Here is a 23,897-nt window from a genome sequence, read left to right on the forward strand (position 1 = left end):
GCCGCGCTGCCGGCGCGCGGGGCGGGGCGGGGCGGCGGCGGCTCCGCCACGGGCGCGCAGCGGCGGCCGCGGCCCCTCCGCGGCGCCCCGCGCCCGCCATGGGCTCGCTGTTCCGCGGCGAGGCCATGTGCCTGGCGCAGCTCTTCCTCCAGAGCGGCTCGGCCTACGAGTGCCTCAGCGAGGTGGGCGAGCGCGGCCTGGCCGAGTTCCGCGACGTGAGTACCGGGGCCGGCGGCTCCCTGAGGGGAGACGGGGGCGAAGCGCTTCGCGGGGCCGAGGGCCGCGGCTTCCCTCCGGCGCCGCTGGCGGCCGCCAGCGCCTTCTCCCCCGGCAGACCTAGGCCGGGGCCTGCGCCAGCCCCCCTGGGACGGCGCGGGAAGGTGCTTCGGGGGCGGCTGCCCAAACTTCCAGGGTTGGCATTTATTTACTTATATATTTATTTGACATAAGGATCCAGTGGGAGAACCCATTGCCCACCTGGAGCCACCCTTTAGTCTCACTCTGTGTGCTCGGTTAGTAGATATGCCCACCCTGCTGGTAGATTAACAGAAACATCTCAGCTGTTCCGCTGTCTTACTTCTTTCATGCCACCTCCCACCAGCTTGTAAAATATGTCTGCTCCTGGAGGATGCAGTTCCCCTCAGAGGAAACCGAGGGCCTGACTGCTGTAGAATGGGCTGAGTAATAATTAACTTTCTGCTTTGTCTCGTCGTTATACAATTCTTGATGGGTGACTGAGACTTTGGAATTTCTTCGAAGTGTTCTTCAGAAACGTAGGTTGCAAAATCTTTGGGAAGAAAGCTGGAGAAACTTAAATTGTCGACTGGTTAGCAGGTATGGCAGGGAGGAGGAGATAAGTCTGTAAGAGTACTTACGTGGGTGTTGCATTTAAAGGCAACTGATGCCATTTGAGGTATCTGACATGCCATTTTATTGCAAAAGTGATGCATTACTAATTCTGATCTTAAAGCAAAATACATAGCCAGAGCCACTGCACAGTCATAACATGAGGAAAGTGTGTTTTTTAAAAAAAAGATTCTTTTACAAGTATCTTTTCAAATAGATTCTCTGGAAATCAATAGCAAAAATTACTTGGGTTTGTGAATTTGAAGTCTTAAGCACTATTCCAAAACTATGGAAATAAGATCAGGAGTGATTTCTGTAGAAGACCTAGTTATTTCTGTATTTGAGTAAAAAAGGCAAAAGGCATTGATTATTCTGCTCTAGTAAAACCTTGCTCTTCAAAGATATTTTCATCCTTTATTTTTGTATTTTTATAGCTTTCTTGCTGAAAAGCACAGAGAGACATCTTTTTGAAACAAATACTCCAAGCTTTTGATCTTCCATGTGGAGGTAGACTGGTTTAAGTCAAGTATTGCTGTGTATGATATGTACATTTTCATGAAATCACTGAAACAGCCATGTTCCGTAGGGTTAGCTGTTGTTTTGAATACCTAATAAATATTTTGTTCTCTCCTCCAGCTCAACCCAAATGTAAGTGTATTTCAGAGAAAATTTGTGAATGAAGTAAAGAAGTGTGAAGAGATGGAAAGAATACTTGGTGAGTTTTACTTACGTGTCTGCCATTTCTCATCTGTGGCACTATTAAAGTTTGCGTCATTGAGTGCAACTAGGTTTCAGGTGTGTTTTTTTTTGTTTGTTTTTTTTTGTTTTTTCCCAGTGTTGTAGGGTCTGAGTGTTGTAGAATCTTCCAAAATTTTCACATATGTGAAAATGCATACACACATATACATATTTAAGTCAACTTTGAGTTTAGATTTTTGAGAGTCAGAAATCGCTACTTTGACTGTAGCACTGAATTGAGTCAGAATATAACAATATATTCCTTAATCTACACTAATATGTTGTGTGGTTTTTCAATGTATCACTTAATCAGTTTCTCATTTTCATGAGCTGTAAAATATACTTATAGTACAACATGTAGTTGTTTAAATATGATTTTTTTTTAAAAAGCTCAGAGCTGAAGAGAAGTAACTAATGTGTTGCTGGTAAACGTTTCAATATTCACTGCTTAAAGCTCAGTTGGGAGAATGGAACTTTTACTCTGAGTATTCCTTTAGTTATAAGAAGAGCCCTATTTTCTATGTTATTTAACTCAACACTGTTAATGCTGAACTCAGGAAGTTATTCATAATTGTATTCGCACAGTAGTTTATTAATAGATGAATAGTATGTAGAGCATTGAAATCGAGATGTAGATTACCTTTGTGTGACTGCAGGAAAAGTTACTGTAGAAAGAGTCTCTTTATTGGAATCTCTTGTGAGAGGCATGTGCTGGTCATGCCAAACCATCCCAGGAGCTATCTCAGCAATCTCATTGCTCAGTGTGAGTTGCATTTGTTGTCAGGGTTACTTGACAGGGTTCCTTGTTTGAACGCTTTTTATTTCAAGCATGGGTCAATGAGCAGAATGTCAGTTTTTGCCAGGTGGCATGATTAGCAGAAAGTAGCATCTTGCGGCAACAAAGAGATACTATGAAATGTTTAAAGCTTCTTAAAATACCTATGGTTGGAAAATTTTAGTCAGAGAACTTTGAAAATATCTTATATCTTCCAACTTCCAAGACAAAAATGTTCTTAACATTGTATTCCTAGCATGCTATAAGCCCCCCCCCCCTTTTTTTTTCTCCCTCTGGAGGACTACTTTTTTTCCCCATTCTCTTTTCTTCATTTTGAAGACTAAGTATGTATTGTTGTCAAAATAAATAAATATAGGTGGGCCTGATGCTGCAGTGTGCTCAGTAGCCTTACTAACATCTGAAGGTCAAATGTGCACCATTCTAGGAGGTATAATGCAATGCAGTTTCCTCTCTAAATCTATTTTTATTTTTACTCTAGGATATTTAGTACAAGAAATTAAGAAGGCAGATATTCCTCTCCCTGAAGGAGATGTTGCTCCTCCTGCCCCCTTGCTGAAACACATTTTAGAAATCCAGGTAACTTTTTGACACAAGAGATGCCAAAAATGTAGCACTAGATTTTGGAAATTTATTTCAAACTTAATCACTTATTATCATTTATGATTTAATTTATATGGGGCTTGGAGGAGGAGGGGAAAAAAACCCTTTGCTTTCTTTTTGTCTTTTTTTTTTTTTTTTTTTTTTTAATTTCTGCTAGTGTTATTTCAAAGACTGCAGTGAGCATTTGTTATTGACACAAAATCCCTCTGAAGGCACAAAGCTAACTCATGTAGTTTGTAGTCATCTGTTTTGTTTTGATAGGTTGACATATTAGGCTGTTCCAGGCAAGTTGTTATTTATAGGTGTAGGCCTCTTCAGCTATGTTGGTTGCTTTGGAATTTACCCAGGACTGTTTTTCTGCATCCAAAATTTTCCTGGGTGCCCTTACATGCCCAGGGTTCTGCAGGTTCCAGTGCTGGTTGCATAGCAAAACATGGTGCTATTTTGTTAAGATTTGTCTGAGTGCTTTTCTGATACTGCTTTAGAAGTAGAAGATTGTAAAAGGCAAATATAGTTTTGAAATACGCTCTATTTTGTTGTATTTCTCTCAATAGTAATTGTGTTTTGCATCCTATGCTATTCCAAATTTTAATTCCAAGTTTATTTTACTTAGCTCAGATGCAGATTAGGATCAGAACAGCAGATTTCATGGATGCCAGTGGAGGATCAAGTTTACTAAATACAAAGCAGTCTTTGGCAGACTGAGGGATCAAACCAGCGGTGCTTAAGTTAATTAAGCGGGAATTTTTTCCATTGCTGAGGCAAATTAACTTGTGCTTAAAATTCATTCTCTTCCCATTTTCAGTGCAGTGTCACTGATTCTGTGCCATTTTTTTTTCCGTGTCTTAGGAACAGTTGCAGAAACTGGAGACAGAATTGAGAGAAGTAAATAAAAACAAAGAAAAGTTGAGGAAAAACCTGCTTGAACTGACGGAATACACATGTATGTTGGAAGTCACGCAAACCTTTGTCAGGAGAACAGCTGAGGTATTGCTTATGCTGTATGATTAGGATTATGTTCTTATGTCACATTCTTGTTGTGTATTGTTAGTGTTCTACTTAAGTGCATGGTTTGGTGTGGGATTTTACAGCACTTTACCTTATTCATTATTATTTGTACTTAATGCCAAGAGATCCTGGCTAGCAATCTGACAGTCTCTTGTGCTAGGCTGTATGTATGTGTGTCTGTATATATGTGTGTATATATATAAAAATATAGCTCTGAACTAACGAATTTTAATTTCTCTGTTGACTCATTTAATGAAGGAATGATTTTTGTCATTTTCATGCACAAACTGTGCTGAGAAATTTACCATATAGCTTTTGCAAGCTCTCTGGCTTGTATGTATAGTTGCTGAGAGTGGTACACTCTCAAACTTTCCCTTTTCTCTGAATTGTACACAGGACATGCTTCTGTATTTTTTTTGAAATAATTAGTTAATTTTTAGAAAAAAAATGAGTATTTTAATTCATTTATTATCCTAGAGAGGAGAAATTATTAAGATGTTCTTTTTTTCATTTGCTAGTATGAATCCTGTTTACCTGCAAATTATGAAGAATTCCCATCTGTGGAAAATGAGCCTTTAGTGGATTACAACTGTATGCACAGACTGGGTGCCAAGCTGGGGTAGGTATGGTTGGATCTGGGCATGGCAAGTTGACATGGTTTGCAGTTTCAAAAGTACTTGTGAGTTGCTGTAAATAATGGACTCTCTCTTCAAGAGGTAGGATATGATGTGACTCTAGTGATTTCAGATGACCTAAAGCATTTTATATTGGCTGAAAATCTTGTCCAAATGCATCTTTGTGACAAAACTAGTGTTTTTTTTTTTTTTTTTTTTTTTTTTTTTTGGTAAACGTTAAGGAATGAGTAGAACTGCACCAAAAAGACTGTAACTAAACTTTCATGAAACAAAGCACATGTATTTGTGTCCTTGCTCTAAACAGCTACTCTGTACTACTGTTCAGTCTGTACTTTCAAAAATAAACTCAGTGTTTTAATCACCTGGCAGTGGCATGTGAATTATAAATTTAACATTGTTAATAATATTGCCTATGTGCCCTTAAAACGATCTATGTGTACTGCTCTTCTGAATGCCATTATGGGAAAGTATCTTTTCAAAAAAAAAAAAAAAAAAAAAAAAGTCTGCTAATAACCTTACTACCCCAAAAAGAATTGATGTCGAGTGTAATTCTAGTTGTGTGCTCAGGTCTACAGTTGATTTTGTTTTCTAAGTAGAAATTGTTGTCTGGATTTTATATACCAATAAGTTCCAGCTTGGAGTGATGCTTCTTTCTCTAGAGATGCAGATGATAAATTACGGTGACTGAGTGATCCTTAGTGATAATGTAGTCTTAGGTTTTAACTTGTGGATTTTGGCTTATTCTTCAATTTTTTCTTTTTCCGTAGGTTCATATCTGGTTTAGTTCACCGAGCAAAAATTGAAGCATTTGAAAAAATGTTGTGGAGAGTCTGTAAAGGATATACTATTCTTACATGTGCGGAGCTGGATGAATGTCTGGAAGACCCAGATACAGTGAGTAAACATTGTAACTATCAGTTTATCAGTCAACATTAATACTAGTACTCTTTATGTAACTTGGAAAAATACCTGGTCAAGTCTGCAAGGAACCCCAGAGGGAAGTCTCTTTTGCATATGAAAACTTCAAAGACTTTAAAATTAGTGTTTCTTTTCCTTCAGAACTATAGGAGTAGTAATTAAGTTTTCATGGTTCAGCTTGATGAGTGCAGAACTTTCTTGTGGAGTAGTAATGACTTTATGATCAGCAACATTGATCAAAATACATGGCATAAATGACTGTTTGGATATTTATTAACTAGGTCTGTACAGTGCCATGCCTTTTAATAGTAATTTTATTTGTTCATTGAGTAGTTAAGGAGCAAATGTCTGGAATGGAGTGGATCCTCCATGAAGATTTTTCTCTGAACTTATAAAATTGACTTTGTAAACCAGCAGTTAGGGCTGCTTAATCCATCTGTCCTTTGTATTTAGATTTTGCATTCATCTGTAGCACTTTAATTTTTCAACATCTCTTTCATTACTAGTATTTCCGAGATGATAAAATATAATCTTTTGTTTTCTCTGAGAACTTTTTATGTTTTTTTTCCAATATGCAAAAAAAAAAAAAAAAGAGGTGTTGGTATATTTTATTTTTTGATCATCTTTGAAATTGTGGAAGGTTAATGCTATTAATGGTGTTTTCTGTAATTACTCAATTTTTTTATTTTACTGCATAATTTTGGTGTAGTGGAGTTATAAGTCAGTTAAAAACAAAGATTGACTTAACTTTTTCTTTTTTTAGGGTGAAACCACAAAATGGTTTGTGTTTTTAGTGTCCTATTGGGGTGAACAAATTGGCCAGAAAGTTAAGAAGATATGTGATTGGTAAGAAGTAAGACTAATGTACTAATTTTCTTTATACCTGGGTTCTGTTCTTGTTTGATTATTTCTGCCCAACTCCCCTTCCCTCGAAATGTTGATTTCAAACGAAGTTTTTCAAGTTAAAATATTTTTTTTCCTCCCCTCAGTTGCATCTTGCCTTGTAATTATGTAATGTACAAATACAAATGCATGAGTCATTTTATCTGCAGTCCTTATTAGGTACAGGCAGAACAGTGACTCTCTCAATTGGATCTGTTCCATGGTTATTAGATGATGTGTGGCAAATTTGACTAGGGCATGGAGTGTTGTCTGTCTTGTTTGTTTTAGTAATTTGATTGTTTAATACAAACTTCGATATTTCTGTAGCTATCACTGTCATGTCTATCCCTATCCAAATACAACAGAGGAGCGCACAGCAGTTGTTGAAGGACTAAATGTTCGTATTCAGGATCTTCATACTGTGAGTAAATTCCAATAGTATCTCCTTTGTTGCTTTTACTGCACTACAGAAAATTGCTTAATGTATCATACTATTAAATACATTAACGTGCTTCTAAAATACATACAGCTTTGGAGTTGAACTTGACTATGTACATATCCCTGTTCTCATGTTGCACCTGTTTATTAAACTCGAGTACACTTGTGTTGCCTTCTTTAGGCAGTGATTAGTGTGGCCCCCTACAAATGTGACCCACTACTGGACAAATATTAAGTGCTTTTGCTGTGGTTAAGATGAACTATGCTACATTTTGAATAAAATATTTTTTTTTCCTTGCACAAAGGTACTGCATAAAACTGAGGATTACTTACGCCAAGTATTATGTAAAGCATCTGAATCCATCTATACATGGGTTATCCAAGTGAAGAAGATGAAAGCCATTTATCACGTACTCAACCTGTGCAGTTTTGATGTCACAAATAAATGTTTAATTGCTGAGGTTTGGTGTCCAGTGGCTGACCTGCAAAACTTGCGCCATGCACTGGAGGAAGGATCAGTAAGTCAGCTGGGATACTCACTAATGTTTTTTTTTTTTAAAAAAAAGTCCTGAACCAGATACAAATAAGGAAAGAAAATAATTATTTAAAGTAAGATAAAAGCAAGATCCAGGTCTCTGTGGACTCATATGAAACAATTTCTCTATAAACATAGCCTTTAGTGTTGATGGGGAGTTTCTTGAATAGGAACTGCTGTGTTGGACCCAAGTCTGTAGGGACTGACAGTGCTGTTTGCAGTCAAGTAGAAGGTGCTGATTTCCTTGTGTTACTTTCATTGAATGCCACTCAGTCTTTTTGTTTTTTAAGAGGGAATTTCAAGTAGTGAATCTTTGTTTTATAATATTGACTAATGGTTTTCATTTGGTATTTCATATAATGTAAAGATTAGATTAAATAGAGTAACAGTAACAATTTTTTTGTTTTCTAAAGAAGAGACAAAGTGATAAATGTTAAACTTGAGGTTTACTTTGAGGTGTTTTAGGGTCAGTGAAACTGTTGATAAAGTGAAATATTTTCACTTTAATCAGATTACACATCAACTGAATTTTCATATAAATATTTATTCCCTTTCTGTCTGTAATTAGAGGAAGAGTGGAGCTACGATTTCTTCATTCATGAACACCATCCCGACAACACAAACTCCTCCCACTTTGATACGTACCAACAAATTCACCTCAGGGTTCCAAAATATCGTTGATGCATATGGAGTTGGAAACTATGGGGAGGTTAATCCAGGTTGGTCCTATGACAGATGAACTATATGAGCCATTCATGCTTGACTTGATAGAAGGCTGTGAATTTAAATACCTTGCTGAACCGGACTCTAACCAAAGAAAATGTTGACACCCATACTGCTTATGAGTAGCTGTTTTTAAATTTCCATAGCTCATCAACAGTACAAATGGTGTTCCTAGCAGTAAGATGGGATTTGTTTTAGAACTATTTCAGCGTTTAAAAATATCAGTAATAGCTATGTAAGGTTCCTTTATATGCTTTTCTTTGAAAAGGTATTTTGGAAAATAAAAAAAACTTTGGTAGTGGTTATTGATCTTACTGAAGTATGGAGCTTGTCACCTGAAAAAGAAAATTCAACTTGTTGTATAGCCTTGCTAGTTTAATGTCCTTATTTGTTTCTGTAGCTACTTTGACTATGACAGTGTCGTGTCATCCTATATAGGAGAATATAAGTTATAGCACAGAGCCAAAATCATTGTAGGGAAAGAACTGAGTTTTTTTTTTTTTTTCTGGGCTCTTTTTTTCTATCCTCAGAATTGTCAATTAATGCTCAGCTGTGGCATTGTCATTACTAGTGGATTACATAAGCAAGATTTAAAGCAAGTGAAATTTATAGCGCACTTGTTAGCAGGGCGTGAAAAGTCTTTCAAACTGTAAAACTGAACAAATTTATTCTGGAGTGACTGAGAGTTTAAGACAGTTAAATTGCTTAGGCAAAGTTCAGATAGCAACATCATCTGTTGTGCTATATGCCTGAAATCTGTTATGTTGCCATTGCAGCTCTGTATACCATCATCACTTTTCCTTTCCTGTTTGCTGTTATGTTTGGAGACTTTGGTCATGGTCTACTAATGTTCATCTTTGCACTCCTGACAATACTGTATGAAAACCACCCTCGATTACAAAGATCACAAGATGAGGTAAAAGGAATTACAAATAACTTTACTCCCATCCAGTAACATAACTTTAACTAAACAGTCACTATATTTCTGGAAACTGTTACTCTTTTTGCATGTATTGGATTTTTCTTTTTTTCTTTTTTCTTTTTTTTTGTCTCAGGATTTCCTCTGTCTTAAGTTCACATACTCCATTTCAAGAGGAATGTAGTATCTTTAACAAATTATTTATATTTTTATTTGAAGAGGCTAAAGTAATTAAGCTGGAATGAAAGACTGGCAAAAATTCATTAATATTGGTAGACTTACCTTTCCTTCTGCTAGGCCTACTTCTTGATTTGTCTGTTTTACTTAATGTGGTTACTGTGACTGACTTGAGGACAAAATCATTTTTAAAATTCCATTTCTTTTTATTTTTTCTGAAAAGGAGTTGTAGTTTGAAATTGATTTAACTGTTTTATTATGGTATGGGCTTGAATGCAGGAAGGCCTGCATCTATCATTAGAATTATATTTAATTAAGCATGGCTGCAAATGACTACCTTGAAAACCAGTCTTGGGGAGGAAATCCGACTTACAAAGACTACTTTTTAGTAGCAGAATAGTCTCAGTTTGCATTCTGGGAGCTTGCATGGGGACTTTCAATCTCTGCATTCAATTTAAACTAAAGCTATTGTTCAAAATACATTTCTTGTTCTTAGCTCTATTTTCCAATGCAGACTTTACATTTAAATCGCTTGACATAAAGCTATGAACGTGGAGAGATGAATCTCACCCATTTAGTGACTGCCGTTTGCAAACTCTATATTCACATACGTAATGCCAAACTCTGTGTTCCATTTTGGTTAGCCTTAGGTTTCTTCATATTCCTTAATGACTGATGACAAGAATTTTAAATTTTTAGAAGCTTTTGTATGGCCAAAAAATGTGCTTTTTTAAGAAACGTGTAGGTAATAATCATTGACACAGCTTTCTCTTTTAAACATCTATAGATAATGAAAACATTTTTTGAAGGCCGATACGTTATTTTGTTGATGGGTCTGTTTTCTGTATACACTGGCTTGATCTACAATGACTGTTTCTCAAAGTCATTAAATATATTTGGTTCTGGATGGAATGTGTCAGCAATGTTTGAACAAAAGGTTTGGCGGTGAGTAGTATATCTCTGTTTGCTATACCATTTAAAGAAATGTACTTCCTGGAACAGTTTTAACTCTTTTGCAAAACCCATTTTAGCTATCCTTTATTGAGTGTGGTAAGTAAATGTAGTTAAATCTACTGAATTGTGTTGATTAGCCCACTAGCACCTGCTAGCTTAGGGCTAATTGATACACCTACAGTTAAAATAAAGAAGGCAGTAACAGTCTATTTAAAAACAAAATCAATTTGCTTATTTTCCTAAATTAGGAACTCTGTGGAGAAGACAATTTCATTCAAAACCACTGCTAGAATTGATTGTATTTAATCCAGTCAATCAGGTTAATATCTTATTTATCAGCGCTGCCTTACTGGTTTATATTTGGGTCATGAGCTCAACCAGCTGGCCCATTTTCTAGGATTTTATCATTAGGTATAGAAGACAATCCGTCTCTTCCTTGAATGCATGCTGTTGCAATGTTCTATTGTTATGTATTATCTAATAAATTTTGGTGATGGAAAAATTGCAGCTGGCACAGTATCTTTTTATTGATAATAAAAATTCACATGTAGCTAACTTTGAAGTATAATTTCTAGGGTATATTCAGTCTTTAAGCCTCCTCATATGTTTCTTTTTGTGATTTCACAATGGCAGTTGTTACGACGTGGAGTTTGCAGTCAGTCATATTATATATTATAAAAACCTAACATAAAGAGATAGGACTCTGTCTTGTGGAGTATCTTTTTTGCTTATAAAGAGTACACTGCCTCCTTTGTTAGTGTGTGTCTTTAGGCTAATGGTTCTAGTTTGTCTGCAATGACTCTATCTCTCAGGAGAAGTTTTTGAAAATGTATTGAAATCCAGTCTTCTCAAAGTAACCAAGTTCCAGCCAGAGGTTAGATCAGGTTGTTTACTGTCACGCTGCACTTTTATTTTTAAGTGCTTTTTACAGCTATACTGCTGTGCAGTTTATAAAAAACAAACAAAAAAAAACTCTGAGAATTGTCAAACCTATTTCTTCACTAAATTGGATAACCTTGTTATTTTAAGGTTTCATAGAGGTTTGGTATTTAAATGTTTACAGCTTGTTTCATTTCATCTCAAAAATAGGAAGTGGTTTAAAACAGTAGAATGAAAAATACTGACTTTGGTTCAAATGTGAAAAGTTTAAGAGCACAGTGTTAATGAAATGGTATTTGAAGTTATAGTAGAAACTTATCCAAATGAAAAAAAACTTCAGCTGCGCAAAGCAAATTATGAGCTTTTTAAATAGAACTTTGTGCTCAAGGGGAATAGTGAATGAAATCTAAACACTTTCCTTTCAAAGTCACTAGTGCAAAGTAAGCCCAGATTGTGAATGTCTATATATTTTTTGTTACTCTTTTTAGTACCTACCTCTTTGGTGCTTAGAAATCCTTTTATTCTTTTCTCAAAGTCTGACCTTAGATGACCTAGTCATTTTAATTTTTCTTACAAAGGAAAGCAGAAGTAGCATCCTGCAGAAGTGAAAGTGTATGTTGTCACTTTGTTTAAGCATTTTCATAGTTGATGTGTTTTTTCTTGCAGTCTTGAAGATCTGAAGTCTAACCAATTTTTAACATTGGATCCAAATGTTACTGGTGTGTACAATGGAGCTTATCCCTTTGGTATTGATCCGGTTAGTTGTTTTTTTTCCTGTTTTTGTTTTTTTAAGTTATCTGTTTATGATGATCACTTATCTGTAATTTAGATTTTAGTATGTGGTTTATGAAGTCATGCATACTATGACAAATACACGTCTGCTTCTTCTTTCCCTATTCAAAAAAAGCTTGTCCCTTAACAAGTCAAAGAAAGATTAAACTCATTTCTCAAAACTCAATTTCATTTGATATCCAAGGAGAATTCTGGCCTCCTAATAGAGAAAGGATACTGTCTTATTCCTTGTACTGTGCTTTTCTGAATTGCCTGTTTTGTCTTTTTCTTCTTCAGATCTGGAATTTGGCAAGCAACCGTCTCAGTTTTCTAAATTCTTTCAAAATGAAAATGTCTGTGATTTTTGGAGTGACTCACATGACATTTGGAGTTGTACTGGGGGTCTTTAACCACTTGTAAGTACAAAAAAAAAAGTAAGATAATAACATTATAATTTGTGTCAACCCTTTCTGAATAATAGTTAATCTGGTATGAGAAACTAGAACAATTTAAAAAAAATCAATAGTAATTACAAAAGTTTTTCTTAAAAAAGATGGTAATGGAGAGAGCTTCCTTCCTGTAAATAGGGAGATGGGTCAGTGTTAAGCCAAATAATCTGCAGCTATTTATTAATAAAAGATTTTGTTTCACTATGGTGCTAAATGGCCTTGATTTCCACTGAAATATCTGATTAAAATTTCTCTGAATATGAAGGAATCCATTCTGGTTTCTAATTTCAGTCTTGCTGTTTTAAAAGTGCTGGACACTGTTCTGTTTTATTGAAATCATCTAAATACCTTAAATATTTGAGTCCTGTATTTACCTTGATGCTGCTTTGTGAAGCTTGTTTTTCATTATTTTTTCCCCTCATTTTTCTTTTAGACATTTCAAGAAGAAGTATAATATTTACTTGGTTTTTATTCCTGAACTTCTATTCATGATGTGCATTTTTGGCTACCTTGTGTTTATGATCTTCTTTAAGTGGTTAGCTTACTCTGCAGAGGACTCCACATCAGCTCCTAGCATTCTGATTCAGTTTATTAACATGTTCCTATTTCCTGGGAGTGAAACGGAGGTGTTTTATACTGGACAGGTTAGTAGTGTTGTAACAAGCTTCAGCAGATTCTGTATTCCCTGTGCAGATAATACTTTATTATTAACGACAAGCTGATGGCTGAGTGTAGTGTCTTAGGAAGGGGAATGTATGAGATCAAGGGAAAACTGAACAAATATTATGATTAATAATAATTTTATGCTTCGACTGTAATATTTCATGTAGTGATTCATGAGAACATACATTTCTAGAACAAAATCTCTGAGTTTTTACTAGGACTGGTTTGACAGATTTCGGCTTTCAAATTAAGGCTAGCGAACAGTGTCATATTCTTGTAGTTTTTTTGATGTTCTCCTGTGTACTATAAATAATTATATTAAACTGACTGTCAGTAGTGCCCTAATCTAGAACCGAGTCCTGAAGATGCCGGATGTCAATAATCCCATTTAAAGTCCCAATTAAGTAAAATAATTACGTGCATGTTGAACTTTGAGTACATTCCTAACTGCCGCTGAAATCACTAGCATTTTTCTTATGCTCATATAGACTTTGAAGGGACATGGGGATGTTTTTTTTAACTGTTGATTTGGTGGTCTGACCTCGTTTTCTTTGTATTTTCCACTCACAAACAGGTTGTTTTACAGAAGTTTTTACTTAGTCTTGCTTTACTTTCTGTTCCTGTAATGCTTTTTGGAAAACCACTTTATTTATATTGGTTACACAATGGAGGCCAAGGCATTGGAAGGTACAGGGTAAGTACTGAGTGACATTTATTTATACATCTCCTTTTTAGATGACAGTGATGTTTTATTGGCAAAAAAAAAAAAAAAAAAAAAAAAGGAATGAGGGAATTTTTTAAAGAAATATCTTTATCAAATGTATTTAACTTTTTTTCTGATTGTGTATAATAGTCTTTCCAAAACATCGTTACAAATTATAGGGTAGCACCTGCAAACGCTTACACATTTGACTAGTTACATGAATATTTATAATATTGGGCACTTTGCAGACTATCACTGCTGGAAATGCTAGTGAAGCCTAGGAAAAATGTGCAAATATCCTTGGGCAGAATTGGCGCGTAGAATTCTCATAGTCAGTGTTTCAACAGGCCATTTATTTGATGCAGTATTATTTGTAGATGAGTTAATGTTAATTTATGTTCTTGAAAGTGAAGTTCTGAAACTTTTCACTAATTTGGTATCTCTATATGTTTTCCTTACTTACTTTCTTTTCCGTATTTACATTCTGTTTTTTTTAAAGCAAACGTATCCTCTGGATCAGTACGTCTCAATCTTGGCAGTGGCTACTTGACCTGGCGCTCCTCCCATTCATTCTTATTTTTACCTTTTTTTTTTTTAACCAAAAAAAAAAAAAAGAAAAAGCCTCTTATTCCTTAGGAAGCATTATGACCATTTTATGGTTTACGGTCCAGCTGCAGCTTTTCTCTTCTTTCCCTTTTGGTTCCAGGCAGAAAGAACTGTAGCAAGAATAAGCCTATGTTCATTAGTGCACTTTTTCCATCCCCAAAAATCTTCCTGCCTTCTGCTATTGGATTTCTGGTTTCAGGGGCCAGTCCCCTCATATGGCATATATAATTGATAGTGCGTTGGGAAGTAATGTTCGGTTTCAAACAGTCTAGAAGAATTCAGCAGTGCCTTGCATACGGAACAATACCTGTAACTAAATATTTCTGAAAAGTTTTTCACTGTAGCTCCTAACCATGCTTTGTTCCTCTAGCTGTCTGGTCCTGTTGTCCTTGAGAGTGTTATTTTCCTGTGCCCGCTTTAAATTTACTTATAGCTTGTAGAGTTAAAAATTGATACTGGGAAGTTCATTTAGTTCATGATGTATTTTCATTTTGTGCAGAGTGGCTACAAGCTGATTCGAAAAGAAAGTGAAGAAGAACTTTCTCTGCTGAGGTCTAATGATGTGGAAGAGGGAAGCAGTCCTTCAGACAGTGGGCACAGGGATGGGGGTGGAGAGGAGGTAATGTTTTTTTTTACTTAGGATCTAATTAGGGTATCTTTAGAAGCAAATTAAAGGTGGAAAATTAAGAAGATAATCTGTATGTTAAGTCCCTGGAAGTGCCCAGGAATGTCTGCTGAATCTTTATGAAGACTCTGATGACTGAATGCAATTTATGTATTTATATTTAATATTATTTCTTATAGTTGATGTATTAGTTCAGATAGTTACAGTAAACCACAATATATCCGTGGTGGAGAACAGAAAGAATGCTTTACTTAGATAAGGCTATAGTTTCTCTTAAGTTGAAGAAGCAGGGTATTTGTGTGTGTGTGGTTTTAGGGATTTTTGAAATTAGGACTAGAAGACCACACAGCTTCCTGTTCTTTAATCTTGTTTTTTCATCTAGAGAAAAATCATGTATCTAAAAGTTAGATCTTGTGAGAACACATGTTGCCTGTGGGGACTGGGAGACATGAGCTGCATTCTTAGTCCAAGCTCTTGCTTCAGTATAGTTTGGCTAAATCTTTACAGATGACCAATTCTGCTGATTTTATATGAATTGAAAGATAAAAAATTGCTTCAGTTTTCCAATGTGCCAAGTATAACAACTGTGTTGCTCAAATAAAATGTGTCATAGTTGCATTGAAAATAAGTGCTGGAACTTACAGTAACACTATTGGTTTTGGAATTCTTTGTTAGCAACAGGTAATTTTTAGAGTTTATAGTATTAATAATAGTTATTTTTCTATCACTAAAATTACTAATCATCTTGGTTTAAAAGATGCAAAAATGATCATTGTAAGCTTGTGACATCAATAGTATGGAATTTAGAACTGATCGTTTTACTACTCGTATTTTTCAAATATGAGATGTTCCTGTTGAAAACATAAATTGTATTTATTTTTATCTGCCAGCAAAATATCAGAAAAACTATTAGGAAAAATTAAAACATCTAATTTTTTTGTTTGTTTTATCTCTGTAATAAGGACATAAAACAGCAGAATTTTTTTACTTGCCATGAAATGAATGTATTACCATGTAATAGATTTTTTTCTTGTATGTATAATATTTGCATATTAATGTTTTTATTCTCTCATACTCTACTGTGTTGTTTAGATGGATAAAAGTGTATTTTTATATTTTAGTTTAATTTTGCAGATGTTTTTATGAATCAAGCAATTCATACCATTGAGTACTGTCTAGGATGCATTTCAAATACAGCCTCATATCTGAGACTCTGGGCTCTAAGTCTTGCTCATGCACGTAAGTTTTTGTATCTATCTGATCATTAATGCCAGTTAAAATCATACTGCTATGAAATCATCCTTTTATTAGTTTAAAAAGAAATTTCCTGTTTAAACTAATCATGATCTATAGAAAGACCACAAACTAAAGCTGTGAAATTGTAGGGTTTCTGTATGGAAGCTAGTAACTTTTACCATTGATCACTCCTGGTTGTATGGAGGTGATTCTCTAAGGACAGTGTTGTCTCACATAATGGAGTATCAGGATTCATGGAAGGATTTTATATCTTCCATTGACCAATTTGGAAAACATTTAGGCACTTGCTAAAGTTTTAGTGTCATAGTATAAGCTGTTGCCTGTAGTAAATTTTATTTTTAAACTGTTGTGAAACATACTGTTAAGTATTTCCTGAAAAAAATTAACTACATATGTAGTTTCAAATCCCAGTAAGAGGCTTACACATGACAAACCTGTTTGGCAGTTTTGTGCTACCTATTAAAAAAAAGTAAAAATGCTGTGTAGGCTCAGCTCATTGAGTGCTGGATATATAATAACTCCACACAACTGTGCAACACTCCAGGATGGGGCTGACTGACTAAAAAGCAACTTTACGAAAAGATCTTTTTGGAAGAAATTGCATGCGAGTCATCAGTGTGCTCTTGTGGCCACGAAGGCCAACTACGTTCTGGGCTGAATTCACTCCAGTAGAGCCAGCAGGTTGGGGGAAGTGATATCTATCTATCTATATAGATATAGTTATATATATATATAGTTATAAATATATAGTTATATTCAAGATTTGTCAGGCTGAATCCTGAGCATGTCCAGTTTGGAGCTCTCCAGTACAAGCAAGACACTGGCTGAATGGAGTGAGTGCAGTGAAAGGGGCCAAGGATGGTTGGAAACCAGAGCCTGTGATGTCTGAGAAGAGGTTGAGGGAGGTGGGTTTGTTCAGCCTATACAGCTACCTATGAGTGATCACAGAGAAAACGGAGCCAGATTCTTCTTGGAGGTAATGTTAGAGGCAGTGGACACAGGTTGCCGGAAGGGAAATTCCAATTAGATACAAGGAAAAAATTCTTCATGGTGAGGGGTGATCAAGGAAACTGGGACAGGCCTGGAGACGTTGTGGAATTTCCATTCTTGGAGTTATTCAGAAATTTGACCAAAGTGCTAAGCAACTTTAGGCCCCGATGTAACTTTGAATTTGGCTCTGCTTTGAGTACAGGGGGAGTAGGACCAGACTGCATCCAGAGATCCTTCCAACCTAGTATTCCAAGCATTTGTGGTCCTCAAAAGTTCTTTCTTTTTGAGAGATGTTTGCTTATAATTCCCTTGTTCAGCAGATCCTGTAAGGTTGTTTAAACTAGAATACACAGTTACAGTAGCTTTCTGGATGAATGTATGCAATATCAAAACTAATTATGGAAACTTTTTTTTATAGAGTTATCAGAAGTTCTGTGGCAAATGGTGATGAGAGTGGGTCTCCGCGTAGATACAACATACGGTGTTTTACTGCTAGTCCCTGTTCTAGCATTTTTTGCTGTGCTAACAATTTTTATTCTTTTGGTTATGGAGGGGCTTTCTGCTTTTCTCCATGCTGTACGACTTCACTGGTAAGTTTTAACTCTTCAGTTGTTAATTATTTCATTTTAGGGTATACTGGCTTGTTTAGAGGAATTTTTCTGTCAAAATATTAGGTGCATTTTCAGAAGAGAACTGTAAAATTTAACAGCCTTATACTCCCTTTTTTCACATTTCAATACTTTCACATTAAATAAATGGTCTCTTAGTGGAATTTGATATTCTATTCTGCTGGAATATTTTCAGAAATGTAAAATATTACATTGGCTTATGAGGTATAGTGATTTCTACCACATTCAGAGTTGATTTTGGTGTTAACTATAAATGATTTTTAATATCTTGCCTTTCCATAATGCAGAATATTAGTAACATAGGTAAATCTTTTAAATTTTGGTCTGGTTATATCATTGAAAGGCTCCAATCCATTTTATTCATTTGGCTCAATAGAACATTTGTATTAGTGAAGAAATTTGTTAAAATAAGGCTGCCCTCCCTTGTGTATTTTAGTCACCTCGTAATCTTAATATCATGGGTTCTGCTTGTGAGTGGATTCAGTGACTATTTAGTCTGAAACTTGATGAAATTTACAGTGTAAGGAAGGCAAATATCTAGTATATAAAAACATGATGTAGATGTATACACCTTATAGAGTACTATTGTCACCATGCTGTAAATTTGCAAAACAGTTAACTGCAACCAGCTTGAAAACAAATTAATACATGAGGCAGAAGTGAGGAATGAGCCTTTGTAGCAGAATATCTGTTTGGGTCTCTTGAGAAACATCACATCTGTCTGTGCTGGAGAGATCCCATAGCCGCACAGACAGTGTAAGTGACAGGGTTAGGAGTTCTCTTGTTCAGCCTCTCGGGTTGCACAGTTCTGTCTCTTGACATCCAGTTGTTTTGGATTGATACGTAGGTTCTGTTTTTGTCTCATTTCAGGGTGGAATTTCAGAACAAATTTTACACTGGTGGAGGATACAAGTTTACACCTTTCTCTTTTAAGCACATTTCTTTACATTTTAATAAAGATGATATGGCATAGTTCGGTTGCTGTCAGAAACGTTTGGAACTGTCTGCAAATGATCATGTAACTGGATCTCACCTATGAATGGTTTCTCATAGGACAAAATCTTTTTCACTGATTGCCTTATAATGCAGCCAAATAATTGTGTAATATATACCTCCCATACAAGTGCATAACAGATCTGGAGCATCTTGTAAAGTATATAAATGTACATTTTTCTTGATAAACTAATATTGTAAATTAATTTTATTCTTAAAAAAAAATGTTGTTATTGCTTCTTCTAAAACCAGCGTAGGCATTTTCTTGTTGAGAAGATGTTTGTTTTCTTGAATTCTTTTAAGTTACCTGAAAGACTTGTCATCATATTAAATACTCGATGCAGCTCATGTAATTCCATACTTATAAGCAAGTAACCATCTGATGCCATTTGGAAGCAGTTGAGCAATGCAACAAAACCAGTGTATATCCTCAGTATTTATTCCAGGCAGGTTACTTAGTATAAACTTGTATATAGCAATGCACAATGTGCTTTCTTTTGGCCATATTTAAAACTGCATCAAAAATGTTAACTTTTTATTCTGAATTCTGCCTGGAATTATTACTTAATATTTTAGAAGCTGCAGTGCTATTCAGTTTTATGGAAGGAGGCAGGACGGTAAGTGGGGATTTGGAGTATTAGCCCTCCTTTTGGGCCCGTAGGGCCGCGTTTTCCGGCGCGCCCCGTTCTGTGAAGCAAGCTGCTGCCCGGTGCCTCTGCGAGTGCGGAAACGCCCCCGGGAAACAGCCTCGGCCTACGGGAGTCCTGGCGAGGTCTCCGAAACCGGAATCGAACCGTGCGCCGGGAGGTATGAGCCTGGGCCCCGATTTTACCAAGTTTCCGCTCCAGGGCTTAATGTTTGTGTGAGGAATCGGCTTTATTTTCTGTGTGGCTGTAAGGACGTACAGTGATCTCCGTTTCTCTGATGTTGAACCAAAGGCGTTTTTACTGAATAGGGTTGGGGATGGGATGGGGCCTTTTGTATGTTTTTTTTTTTTTATATATATATATGTATATATCGAAATGATGTTTAACACCTGTGCCCTAACAGCAGCTGCGGTTTCGTACTAATTGCAAATAAAAAAAAATCTCCCCGCGCTCGTTGGAGCGGGCCCCGCCGCCGCGTGGTGTCTGTGTGAGCCGGGCCCCGAGGGAGGGCGGCGGCCCGCGCGCACCCCGCCCGGCCCCGCGGCTCCTCGGCCGGCGGCTCGGCCCTTCCCCCGCCGCGCGGGGCGGAGCGGAGCCGGCCGCGGCGCCTCCCCGAGCCGTTGCCGTAGCCACCGGGCGGCGTCGGTCGCGCTGCCGCCATGAGCCTGGACGACGTGCGGGTGCAGTGGCTGCGGGATCGGGTGCTCGGCGCCCTGGGGCTGACTGACCCGGCGCCTTTCGAGGAGCTGCTGAGCCGCGGCGACGGCGAGGAGGCGCGCGCCGTGCTGCGCTTCCTCAACCGCGGCGACGACGCCGGCGAGGGCGATGCGGCCACCGCGCTGCTGCTCCTGCGGGCCGAGCGGCGCCCGCCTCACGGCGAGGAGGCGGCGGGTGAGGCCCCTGCGGCGCCGCCCTGCCGAGCCCCCCCCGCCATTTTGTGCCCCCTTGCCACCCCCCCGCCATTTTGCCCCCTGCTGTTTCCCCCACTGTCCTTCCCTCCGTTGCCCCCCTCCCCCCAGCTCCTTTCCTCTCCTCCTCCACCCCCCACCCCAGGGTCTCCTTTCCCCCCATCTCCAAGTCCTGGCCCTGTTCTCTGCCTCCACCTGCCCTTGGGCTGTGCCTACCTCCCCCCAGTTCCTTTCCTCCCACACCTGTCTGCTCTGCCTTTGTGCCCCCTGGCTGGGCTCCCTGCTGTGGGGTGGCTGTGTCATGCTTTCCTCCTGTTTTGTGTGTGTGTGTACGTGCAGACGCAGGCGACCAGTGTGAGTTGGAAGATGAGCAGGAGGAGGAAGGCTTGGATGACTTCTTTCCTGAAGAGTTGACTGAAACGGCCTCCCGTGCGACCTTGGAAGGAAGTAGGTGGTTTGGGTGGCCAAACCATGCTCATTGCAGGCCTTGCCACTGCGGGGGCCCGGCCTGACTCACTGGCATAGAATCAGTAAGGTTGGAAGGGACCTCTGGAGATCATCTAGTCCAACATCCCTGCTCAGCAGGGTCAGCTAGAGCATGTTAGACAGGGTTGCATCCAGGCAGGCCTTGAAATAGTCTTAGAAGAGTGGAAAAATAAAGGGATGGGCTGTCAGAAGAGGGTAATGGTTCTCTGTGGCTCAAAGGCCCGATTCCCTTCTCTGCTGCTGATACCCATGCAACTCACAACCTTCTGAAAGAGTTATTTGTAGAAGCAAGGGATTAGGACCTGGCATCTACTCGTGAAAGAATTTGGTTCATACCGTGCAAAAAAGATAGAACCACTGAAGTTAAATGATGATGTCTGGCCTGTGTAAGTGTACTAGAGGAATGAAAAAGTCCTACACCCCTCCTTCACCTCTGAATGGATGCAACTACAGCGCTGCCGGTTCATGCTCAAAAGAGTAAGACTGAATTATTGGTAATAACATCAGCATACAAGGAGGCATGGCCTTTTCAGTTGCAGATGTAACTGGGCCTTTTCCACTCCTTTCAAGCATCTAAAAGCCTGTGCTGAAAGGGGAAGAAGATGTACTGCAGTTTTCAAAAAATGGTGTAGGGTAGTGCTCTTTGATTAGTCTTGGAATTCCTGCATTTTTTTCTATGTTACAGTGCCTTCACTATGACTTGCTGGGCACACCATATCTACAGACATTTTCCCCAACACAATTCAGGGTGACAGAACCCTTAATTGTTTGCAAGGTTTCTTTTGCAAAATGCTTTCATATTGAAATGTGTTAACCTGCTTATTTTATTGTAAAAAAATCATTTGTGTTAGAAAAAGCTGGTAGGAAGGTTATAAATAAAGCCCCATTAGCTGTGAAATGCAGCAAGGTCACTTGCATGTTTGAATCAAATCCTTCAACAGTGATGTAGGGAAAAATGTGCGATTACTGCTGACACTGGATGACTGGTTTGTCAAAGATGGTGTTGAAGATGGACAAAAATACCTAGTCATTTATTTTGAGAAGATAATTGGAAGGATCTGTCTTAAATAAGCAGAATACTTGTTTTTTAATTGATTTTTTTGTGCTTTTTCTTAGGGATGACTCAGAAAAGCAAGACAACTTTTTTGGAATCTTCAGACAATATAAGTGCACAAGGTCACATATCAGCTCTGTCTATTGGGTCTGAATCAAGTGATCTGGAGCAAAGATTTGTAACTGAAAGTATGGAACAAATACCTGAGGTAAGACTGTTGTATTTAACTCCATCCTTTTAGAAATGTGAAAATGCTGGGTTTTGGTTGTGAATGTTTCAGTAAAACTGATGCGAAAGTTAAAGAAGTACGATGCAGAGCAAGTACTGGGAACAGAACAGAACATTTTACAAGAATAAGAACTTCTGGAATCAGTCATCTGTGGTGTCTGCCACAGCCTTTGACATAGGCTGACATGACATTGCAAAGGAAATCTGCTTGGCAAAATGCTATGTTTTCAGTGATACTGAGTTACTCAGATACCATATTAGGTATTGCCAGAGTTGCTTGTAACAGGAAAGTTGCATTTAGAATAATTGCTAGATAAAAATACCATGGAAAGAGCATGTAAGGAATAGCAAAGGCTTTTGTACTGCTGTTCTTTTACCCAATTAAATGGTCAGGATGGAGTTTGGGCTTTATAACAGAACTAGATTTATGACTGAGATGCAGGTGAAAGGGCAGTAGGTACCTGTGCATTCTCAGAAGGACATAATTGGGGGCATTTAAGTGTTCCTTTTTCTTATTTAAGATTTCCAGCACTAATGCTATTAGTCTCATTAGTCTGTAAGTTAACAGTCCTTACAAAGCTAATGATTTTTACCATTACCTTTGTGATTTTTAACATTTAATTTGTTTGTGGTTTGTTCGAACATCAGTATAAACACAATATTTTTAGAGCTGTCTGTCTCATTGCTCATGGTAGACAAACATGTTCTTGCTGTTAAGAAATGTGATGGCAAATAGTGATTGTCGTATTCTCTTTCATTTTCTGTTCCAGTTAACAAAACAGAAGGTTGATAATGTATGTTTCTATGTGGCTCTTGATGAAATTCCTGAAGAATTTATGTCATGTGATATTGTATACTTTCTGAGAGACACCAGAGGTATTTGCCCTGAATAACTACTGGCTCTGCACTTAAGTATTTGCATTAAAAAGCACTTCAGACTGAGAAAAAGTGGTACTGACTGGAATTTAAGATAGTGTATGTTGAGGTTAATTACCTAGGCAGGAATACTCTCAGAGTAAAATCAGGAAACTAGGAATGTTTTTTATTTCAAATTTATGGAAAATTACTTATCTTGCATGTTTTACCAAGAAGGATGAAACTTTGATGCTGCTCTCAGAGGAATTAGAAAGGTTTAGTTTCTACAGCTGTATAAAGTATGTTGTGGATGAAGAGGTGTATCTGAAAGTTAGACCGTAAGATGATGATCAGCGCAACTAAAGGATCAGTCTTCCTGATCTGACTCAAATTCGGATACACAATAGCAGCATGCAACATAAAGATTTTATTCTCATAGTTCGTACTTTGTCATAAAAGCAGTGTCAATGGTTACCTCTTTCTAGGAACTATCAGTTGTCGATGTTAACTCTAATTTAGTGCCAGAGACTGGCTCCAGCATCGACATTTGTGATGCTCACTAAAGAGCAACATGCGTGATTTTAGGCTACAAACTGTTTTGTAAGTATCAATTATTTTTAGTTTTTATAGAAGTGGGAAATCTAACAAAAAAAGAACATGATGGTAATGCCTTTGGTCATTTTTGGCAGTTCTGTGCAAGATTTTCCTGGTCTCTGTAGAATGAGTTTGAAACAAGGCCTCTGTTTTGTTTGAACAGGAAGCTATTGCTGGACTACAAGGCTGATCTGTAAAACTTAGATGACACTTAAATATCTTTTTACTCTTTTTGAAAAGGCATCTACACTATTAAAAATAGCACTTTTGTTTTTGAAGTGACCTGCATCAAACCTAGTTTATTATGAATGCAGTTTATTTTTTGAAGTTCTAACTACTATTTCTTTGTTACGGAAGAAAAACTTTTATGGTGTTATTTTAATGATTGTTT

At 37.5% G+C, this 23,897-nt stretch overlaps 2 protein-coding genes across 4 annotated transcripts in view; both read left to right on the forward strand.

Annotated features, from left to right (window-relative positions):
• The first annotated feature begins 59 nt into the window (after window positions 1–59).
• On the forward strand, window positions 60–19,852 carry ATP6V0A2 (ATPase H+ transporting V0 subunit a2). 3 transcript variants are annotated; one of them, XM_062589762.1, is made up of 20 exons: window positions 60–182; window positions 1,483–1,561; window positions 2,859–2,956; window positions 3,830–3,967; window positions 4,507–4,607; window positions 5,391–5,517; window positions 6,305–6,387; window positions 6,751–6,844; window positions 7,167–7,379; window positions 7,965–8,115; window positions 8,896–9,035; window positions 10,003–10,160; window positions 11,715–11,805; window positions 12,117–12,235; window positions 12,702–12,912; window positions 13,506–13,625; window positions 14,740–14,859; window positions 15,987–16,104; window positions 17,531–17,702; window positions 18,612–19,852. In XM_062589762.1, the coding sequence occupies exons 1-20, from the start codon at window positions 99–101 to the stop codon at window positions 18,712–18,714; spliced, it is 2,520 nt and encodes an 839-aa protein (XP_062445746.1). In that variant the 5' UTR covers window positions 60–98; the 3' UTR covers window positions 18,715–19,852. The 3 variants fall into 3 exon arrangements, with proteins under 3 accessions (XP_062445746.1, XP_062445745.1, XP_062445747.1); XM_062589761.1 differs by having other exon boundaries at window positions 61–215; XM_062589763.1 differs by lacking the exon at window positions 60–182 and adding an exon at window positions 1,325–1,353.
• A 188-nt stretch (window positions 19,853–20,040) lies between these two features.
• Window positions 20,041–23,897, forward strand: part of DNAH10 (dynein axonemal heavy chain 10) — a 59,207-nt gene continuing 55,350 nt past the window's right edge. The window contains exons 1-4 of the mRNA XM_062589790.1: window positions 20,041–20,272; window positions 20,629–20,736; window positions 21,892–22,037; window positions 22,828–22,933. Coding sequence (XP_062445774.1) covers window positions 20,041–20,272; window positions 20,629–20,736; window positions 21,892–22,037; window positions 22,828–22,933 — 592 coding nt within the window. The remainder of the gene's footprint in view (window positions 20,273–20,628; window positions 20,737–21,891; window positions 22,038–22,827; window positions 22,934–23,897) is intronic.

This window comes from Rhea pennata, chromosome 17 (assembly GCF_028389875.1).
Source record: "Rhea pennata isolate bPtePen1 chromosome 17, bPtePen1.pri, whole genome shotgun sequence".
Lineage (NCBI taxonomy): Eukaryota > Metazoa > Chordata > Aves > Rheiformes > Rheidae > Rhea > Rhea pennata.

Excerpts from the sequence above, each read along its gene's own strand:
- ATP6V0A2 (XM_062589761.1), top strand. The coding sequence starts at position 99 with ATGGGCTCGCTGTTCCGCGGCGAGGCCATGTGCCTGGCGCAGCTCTTC. Across the intron at positions 9,036-10,002 it reads TACAAAGATCACAAGATGAG|ATAATGAAAACATTTTTTGA; the intron begins GTAAAAGGAATT and ends AAACATCTATAG. Across the intron at positions 17,703-18,611 it reads CATGCTGTACGACTTCACTG|GGTGGAATTTCAGAACAAAT; the intron begins GTAAGTTTTAAC and ends GTCTCATTTCAG.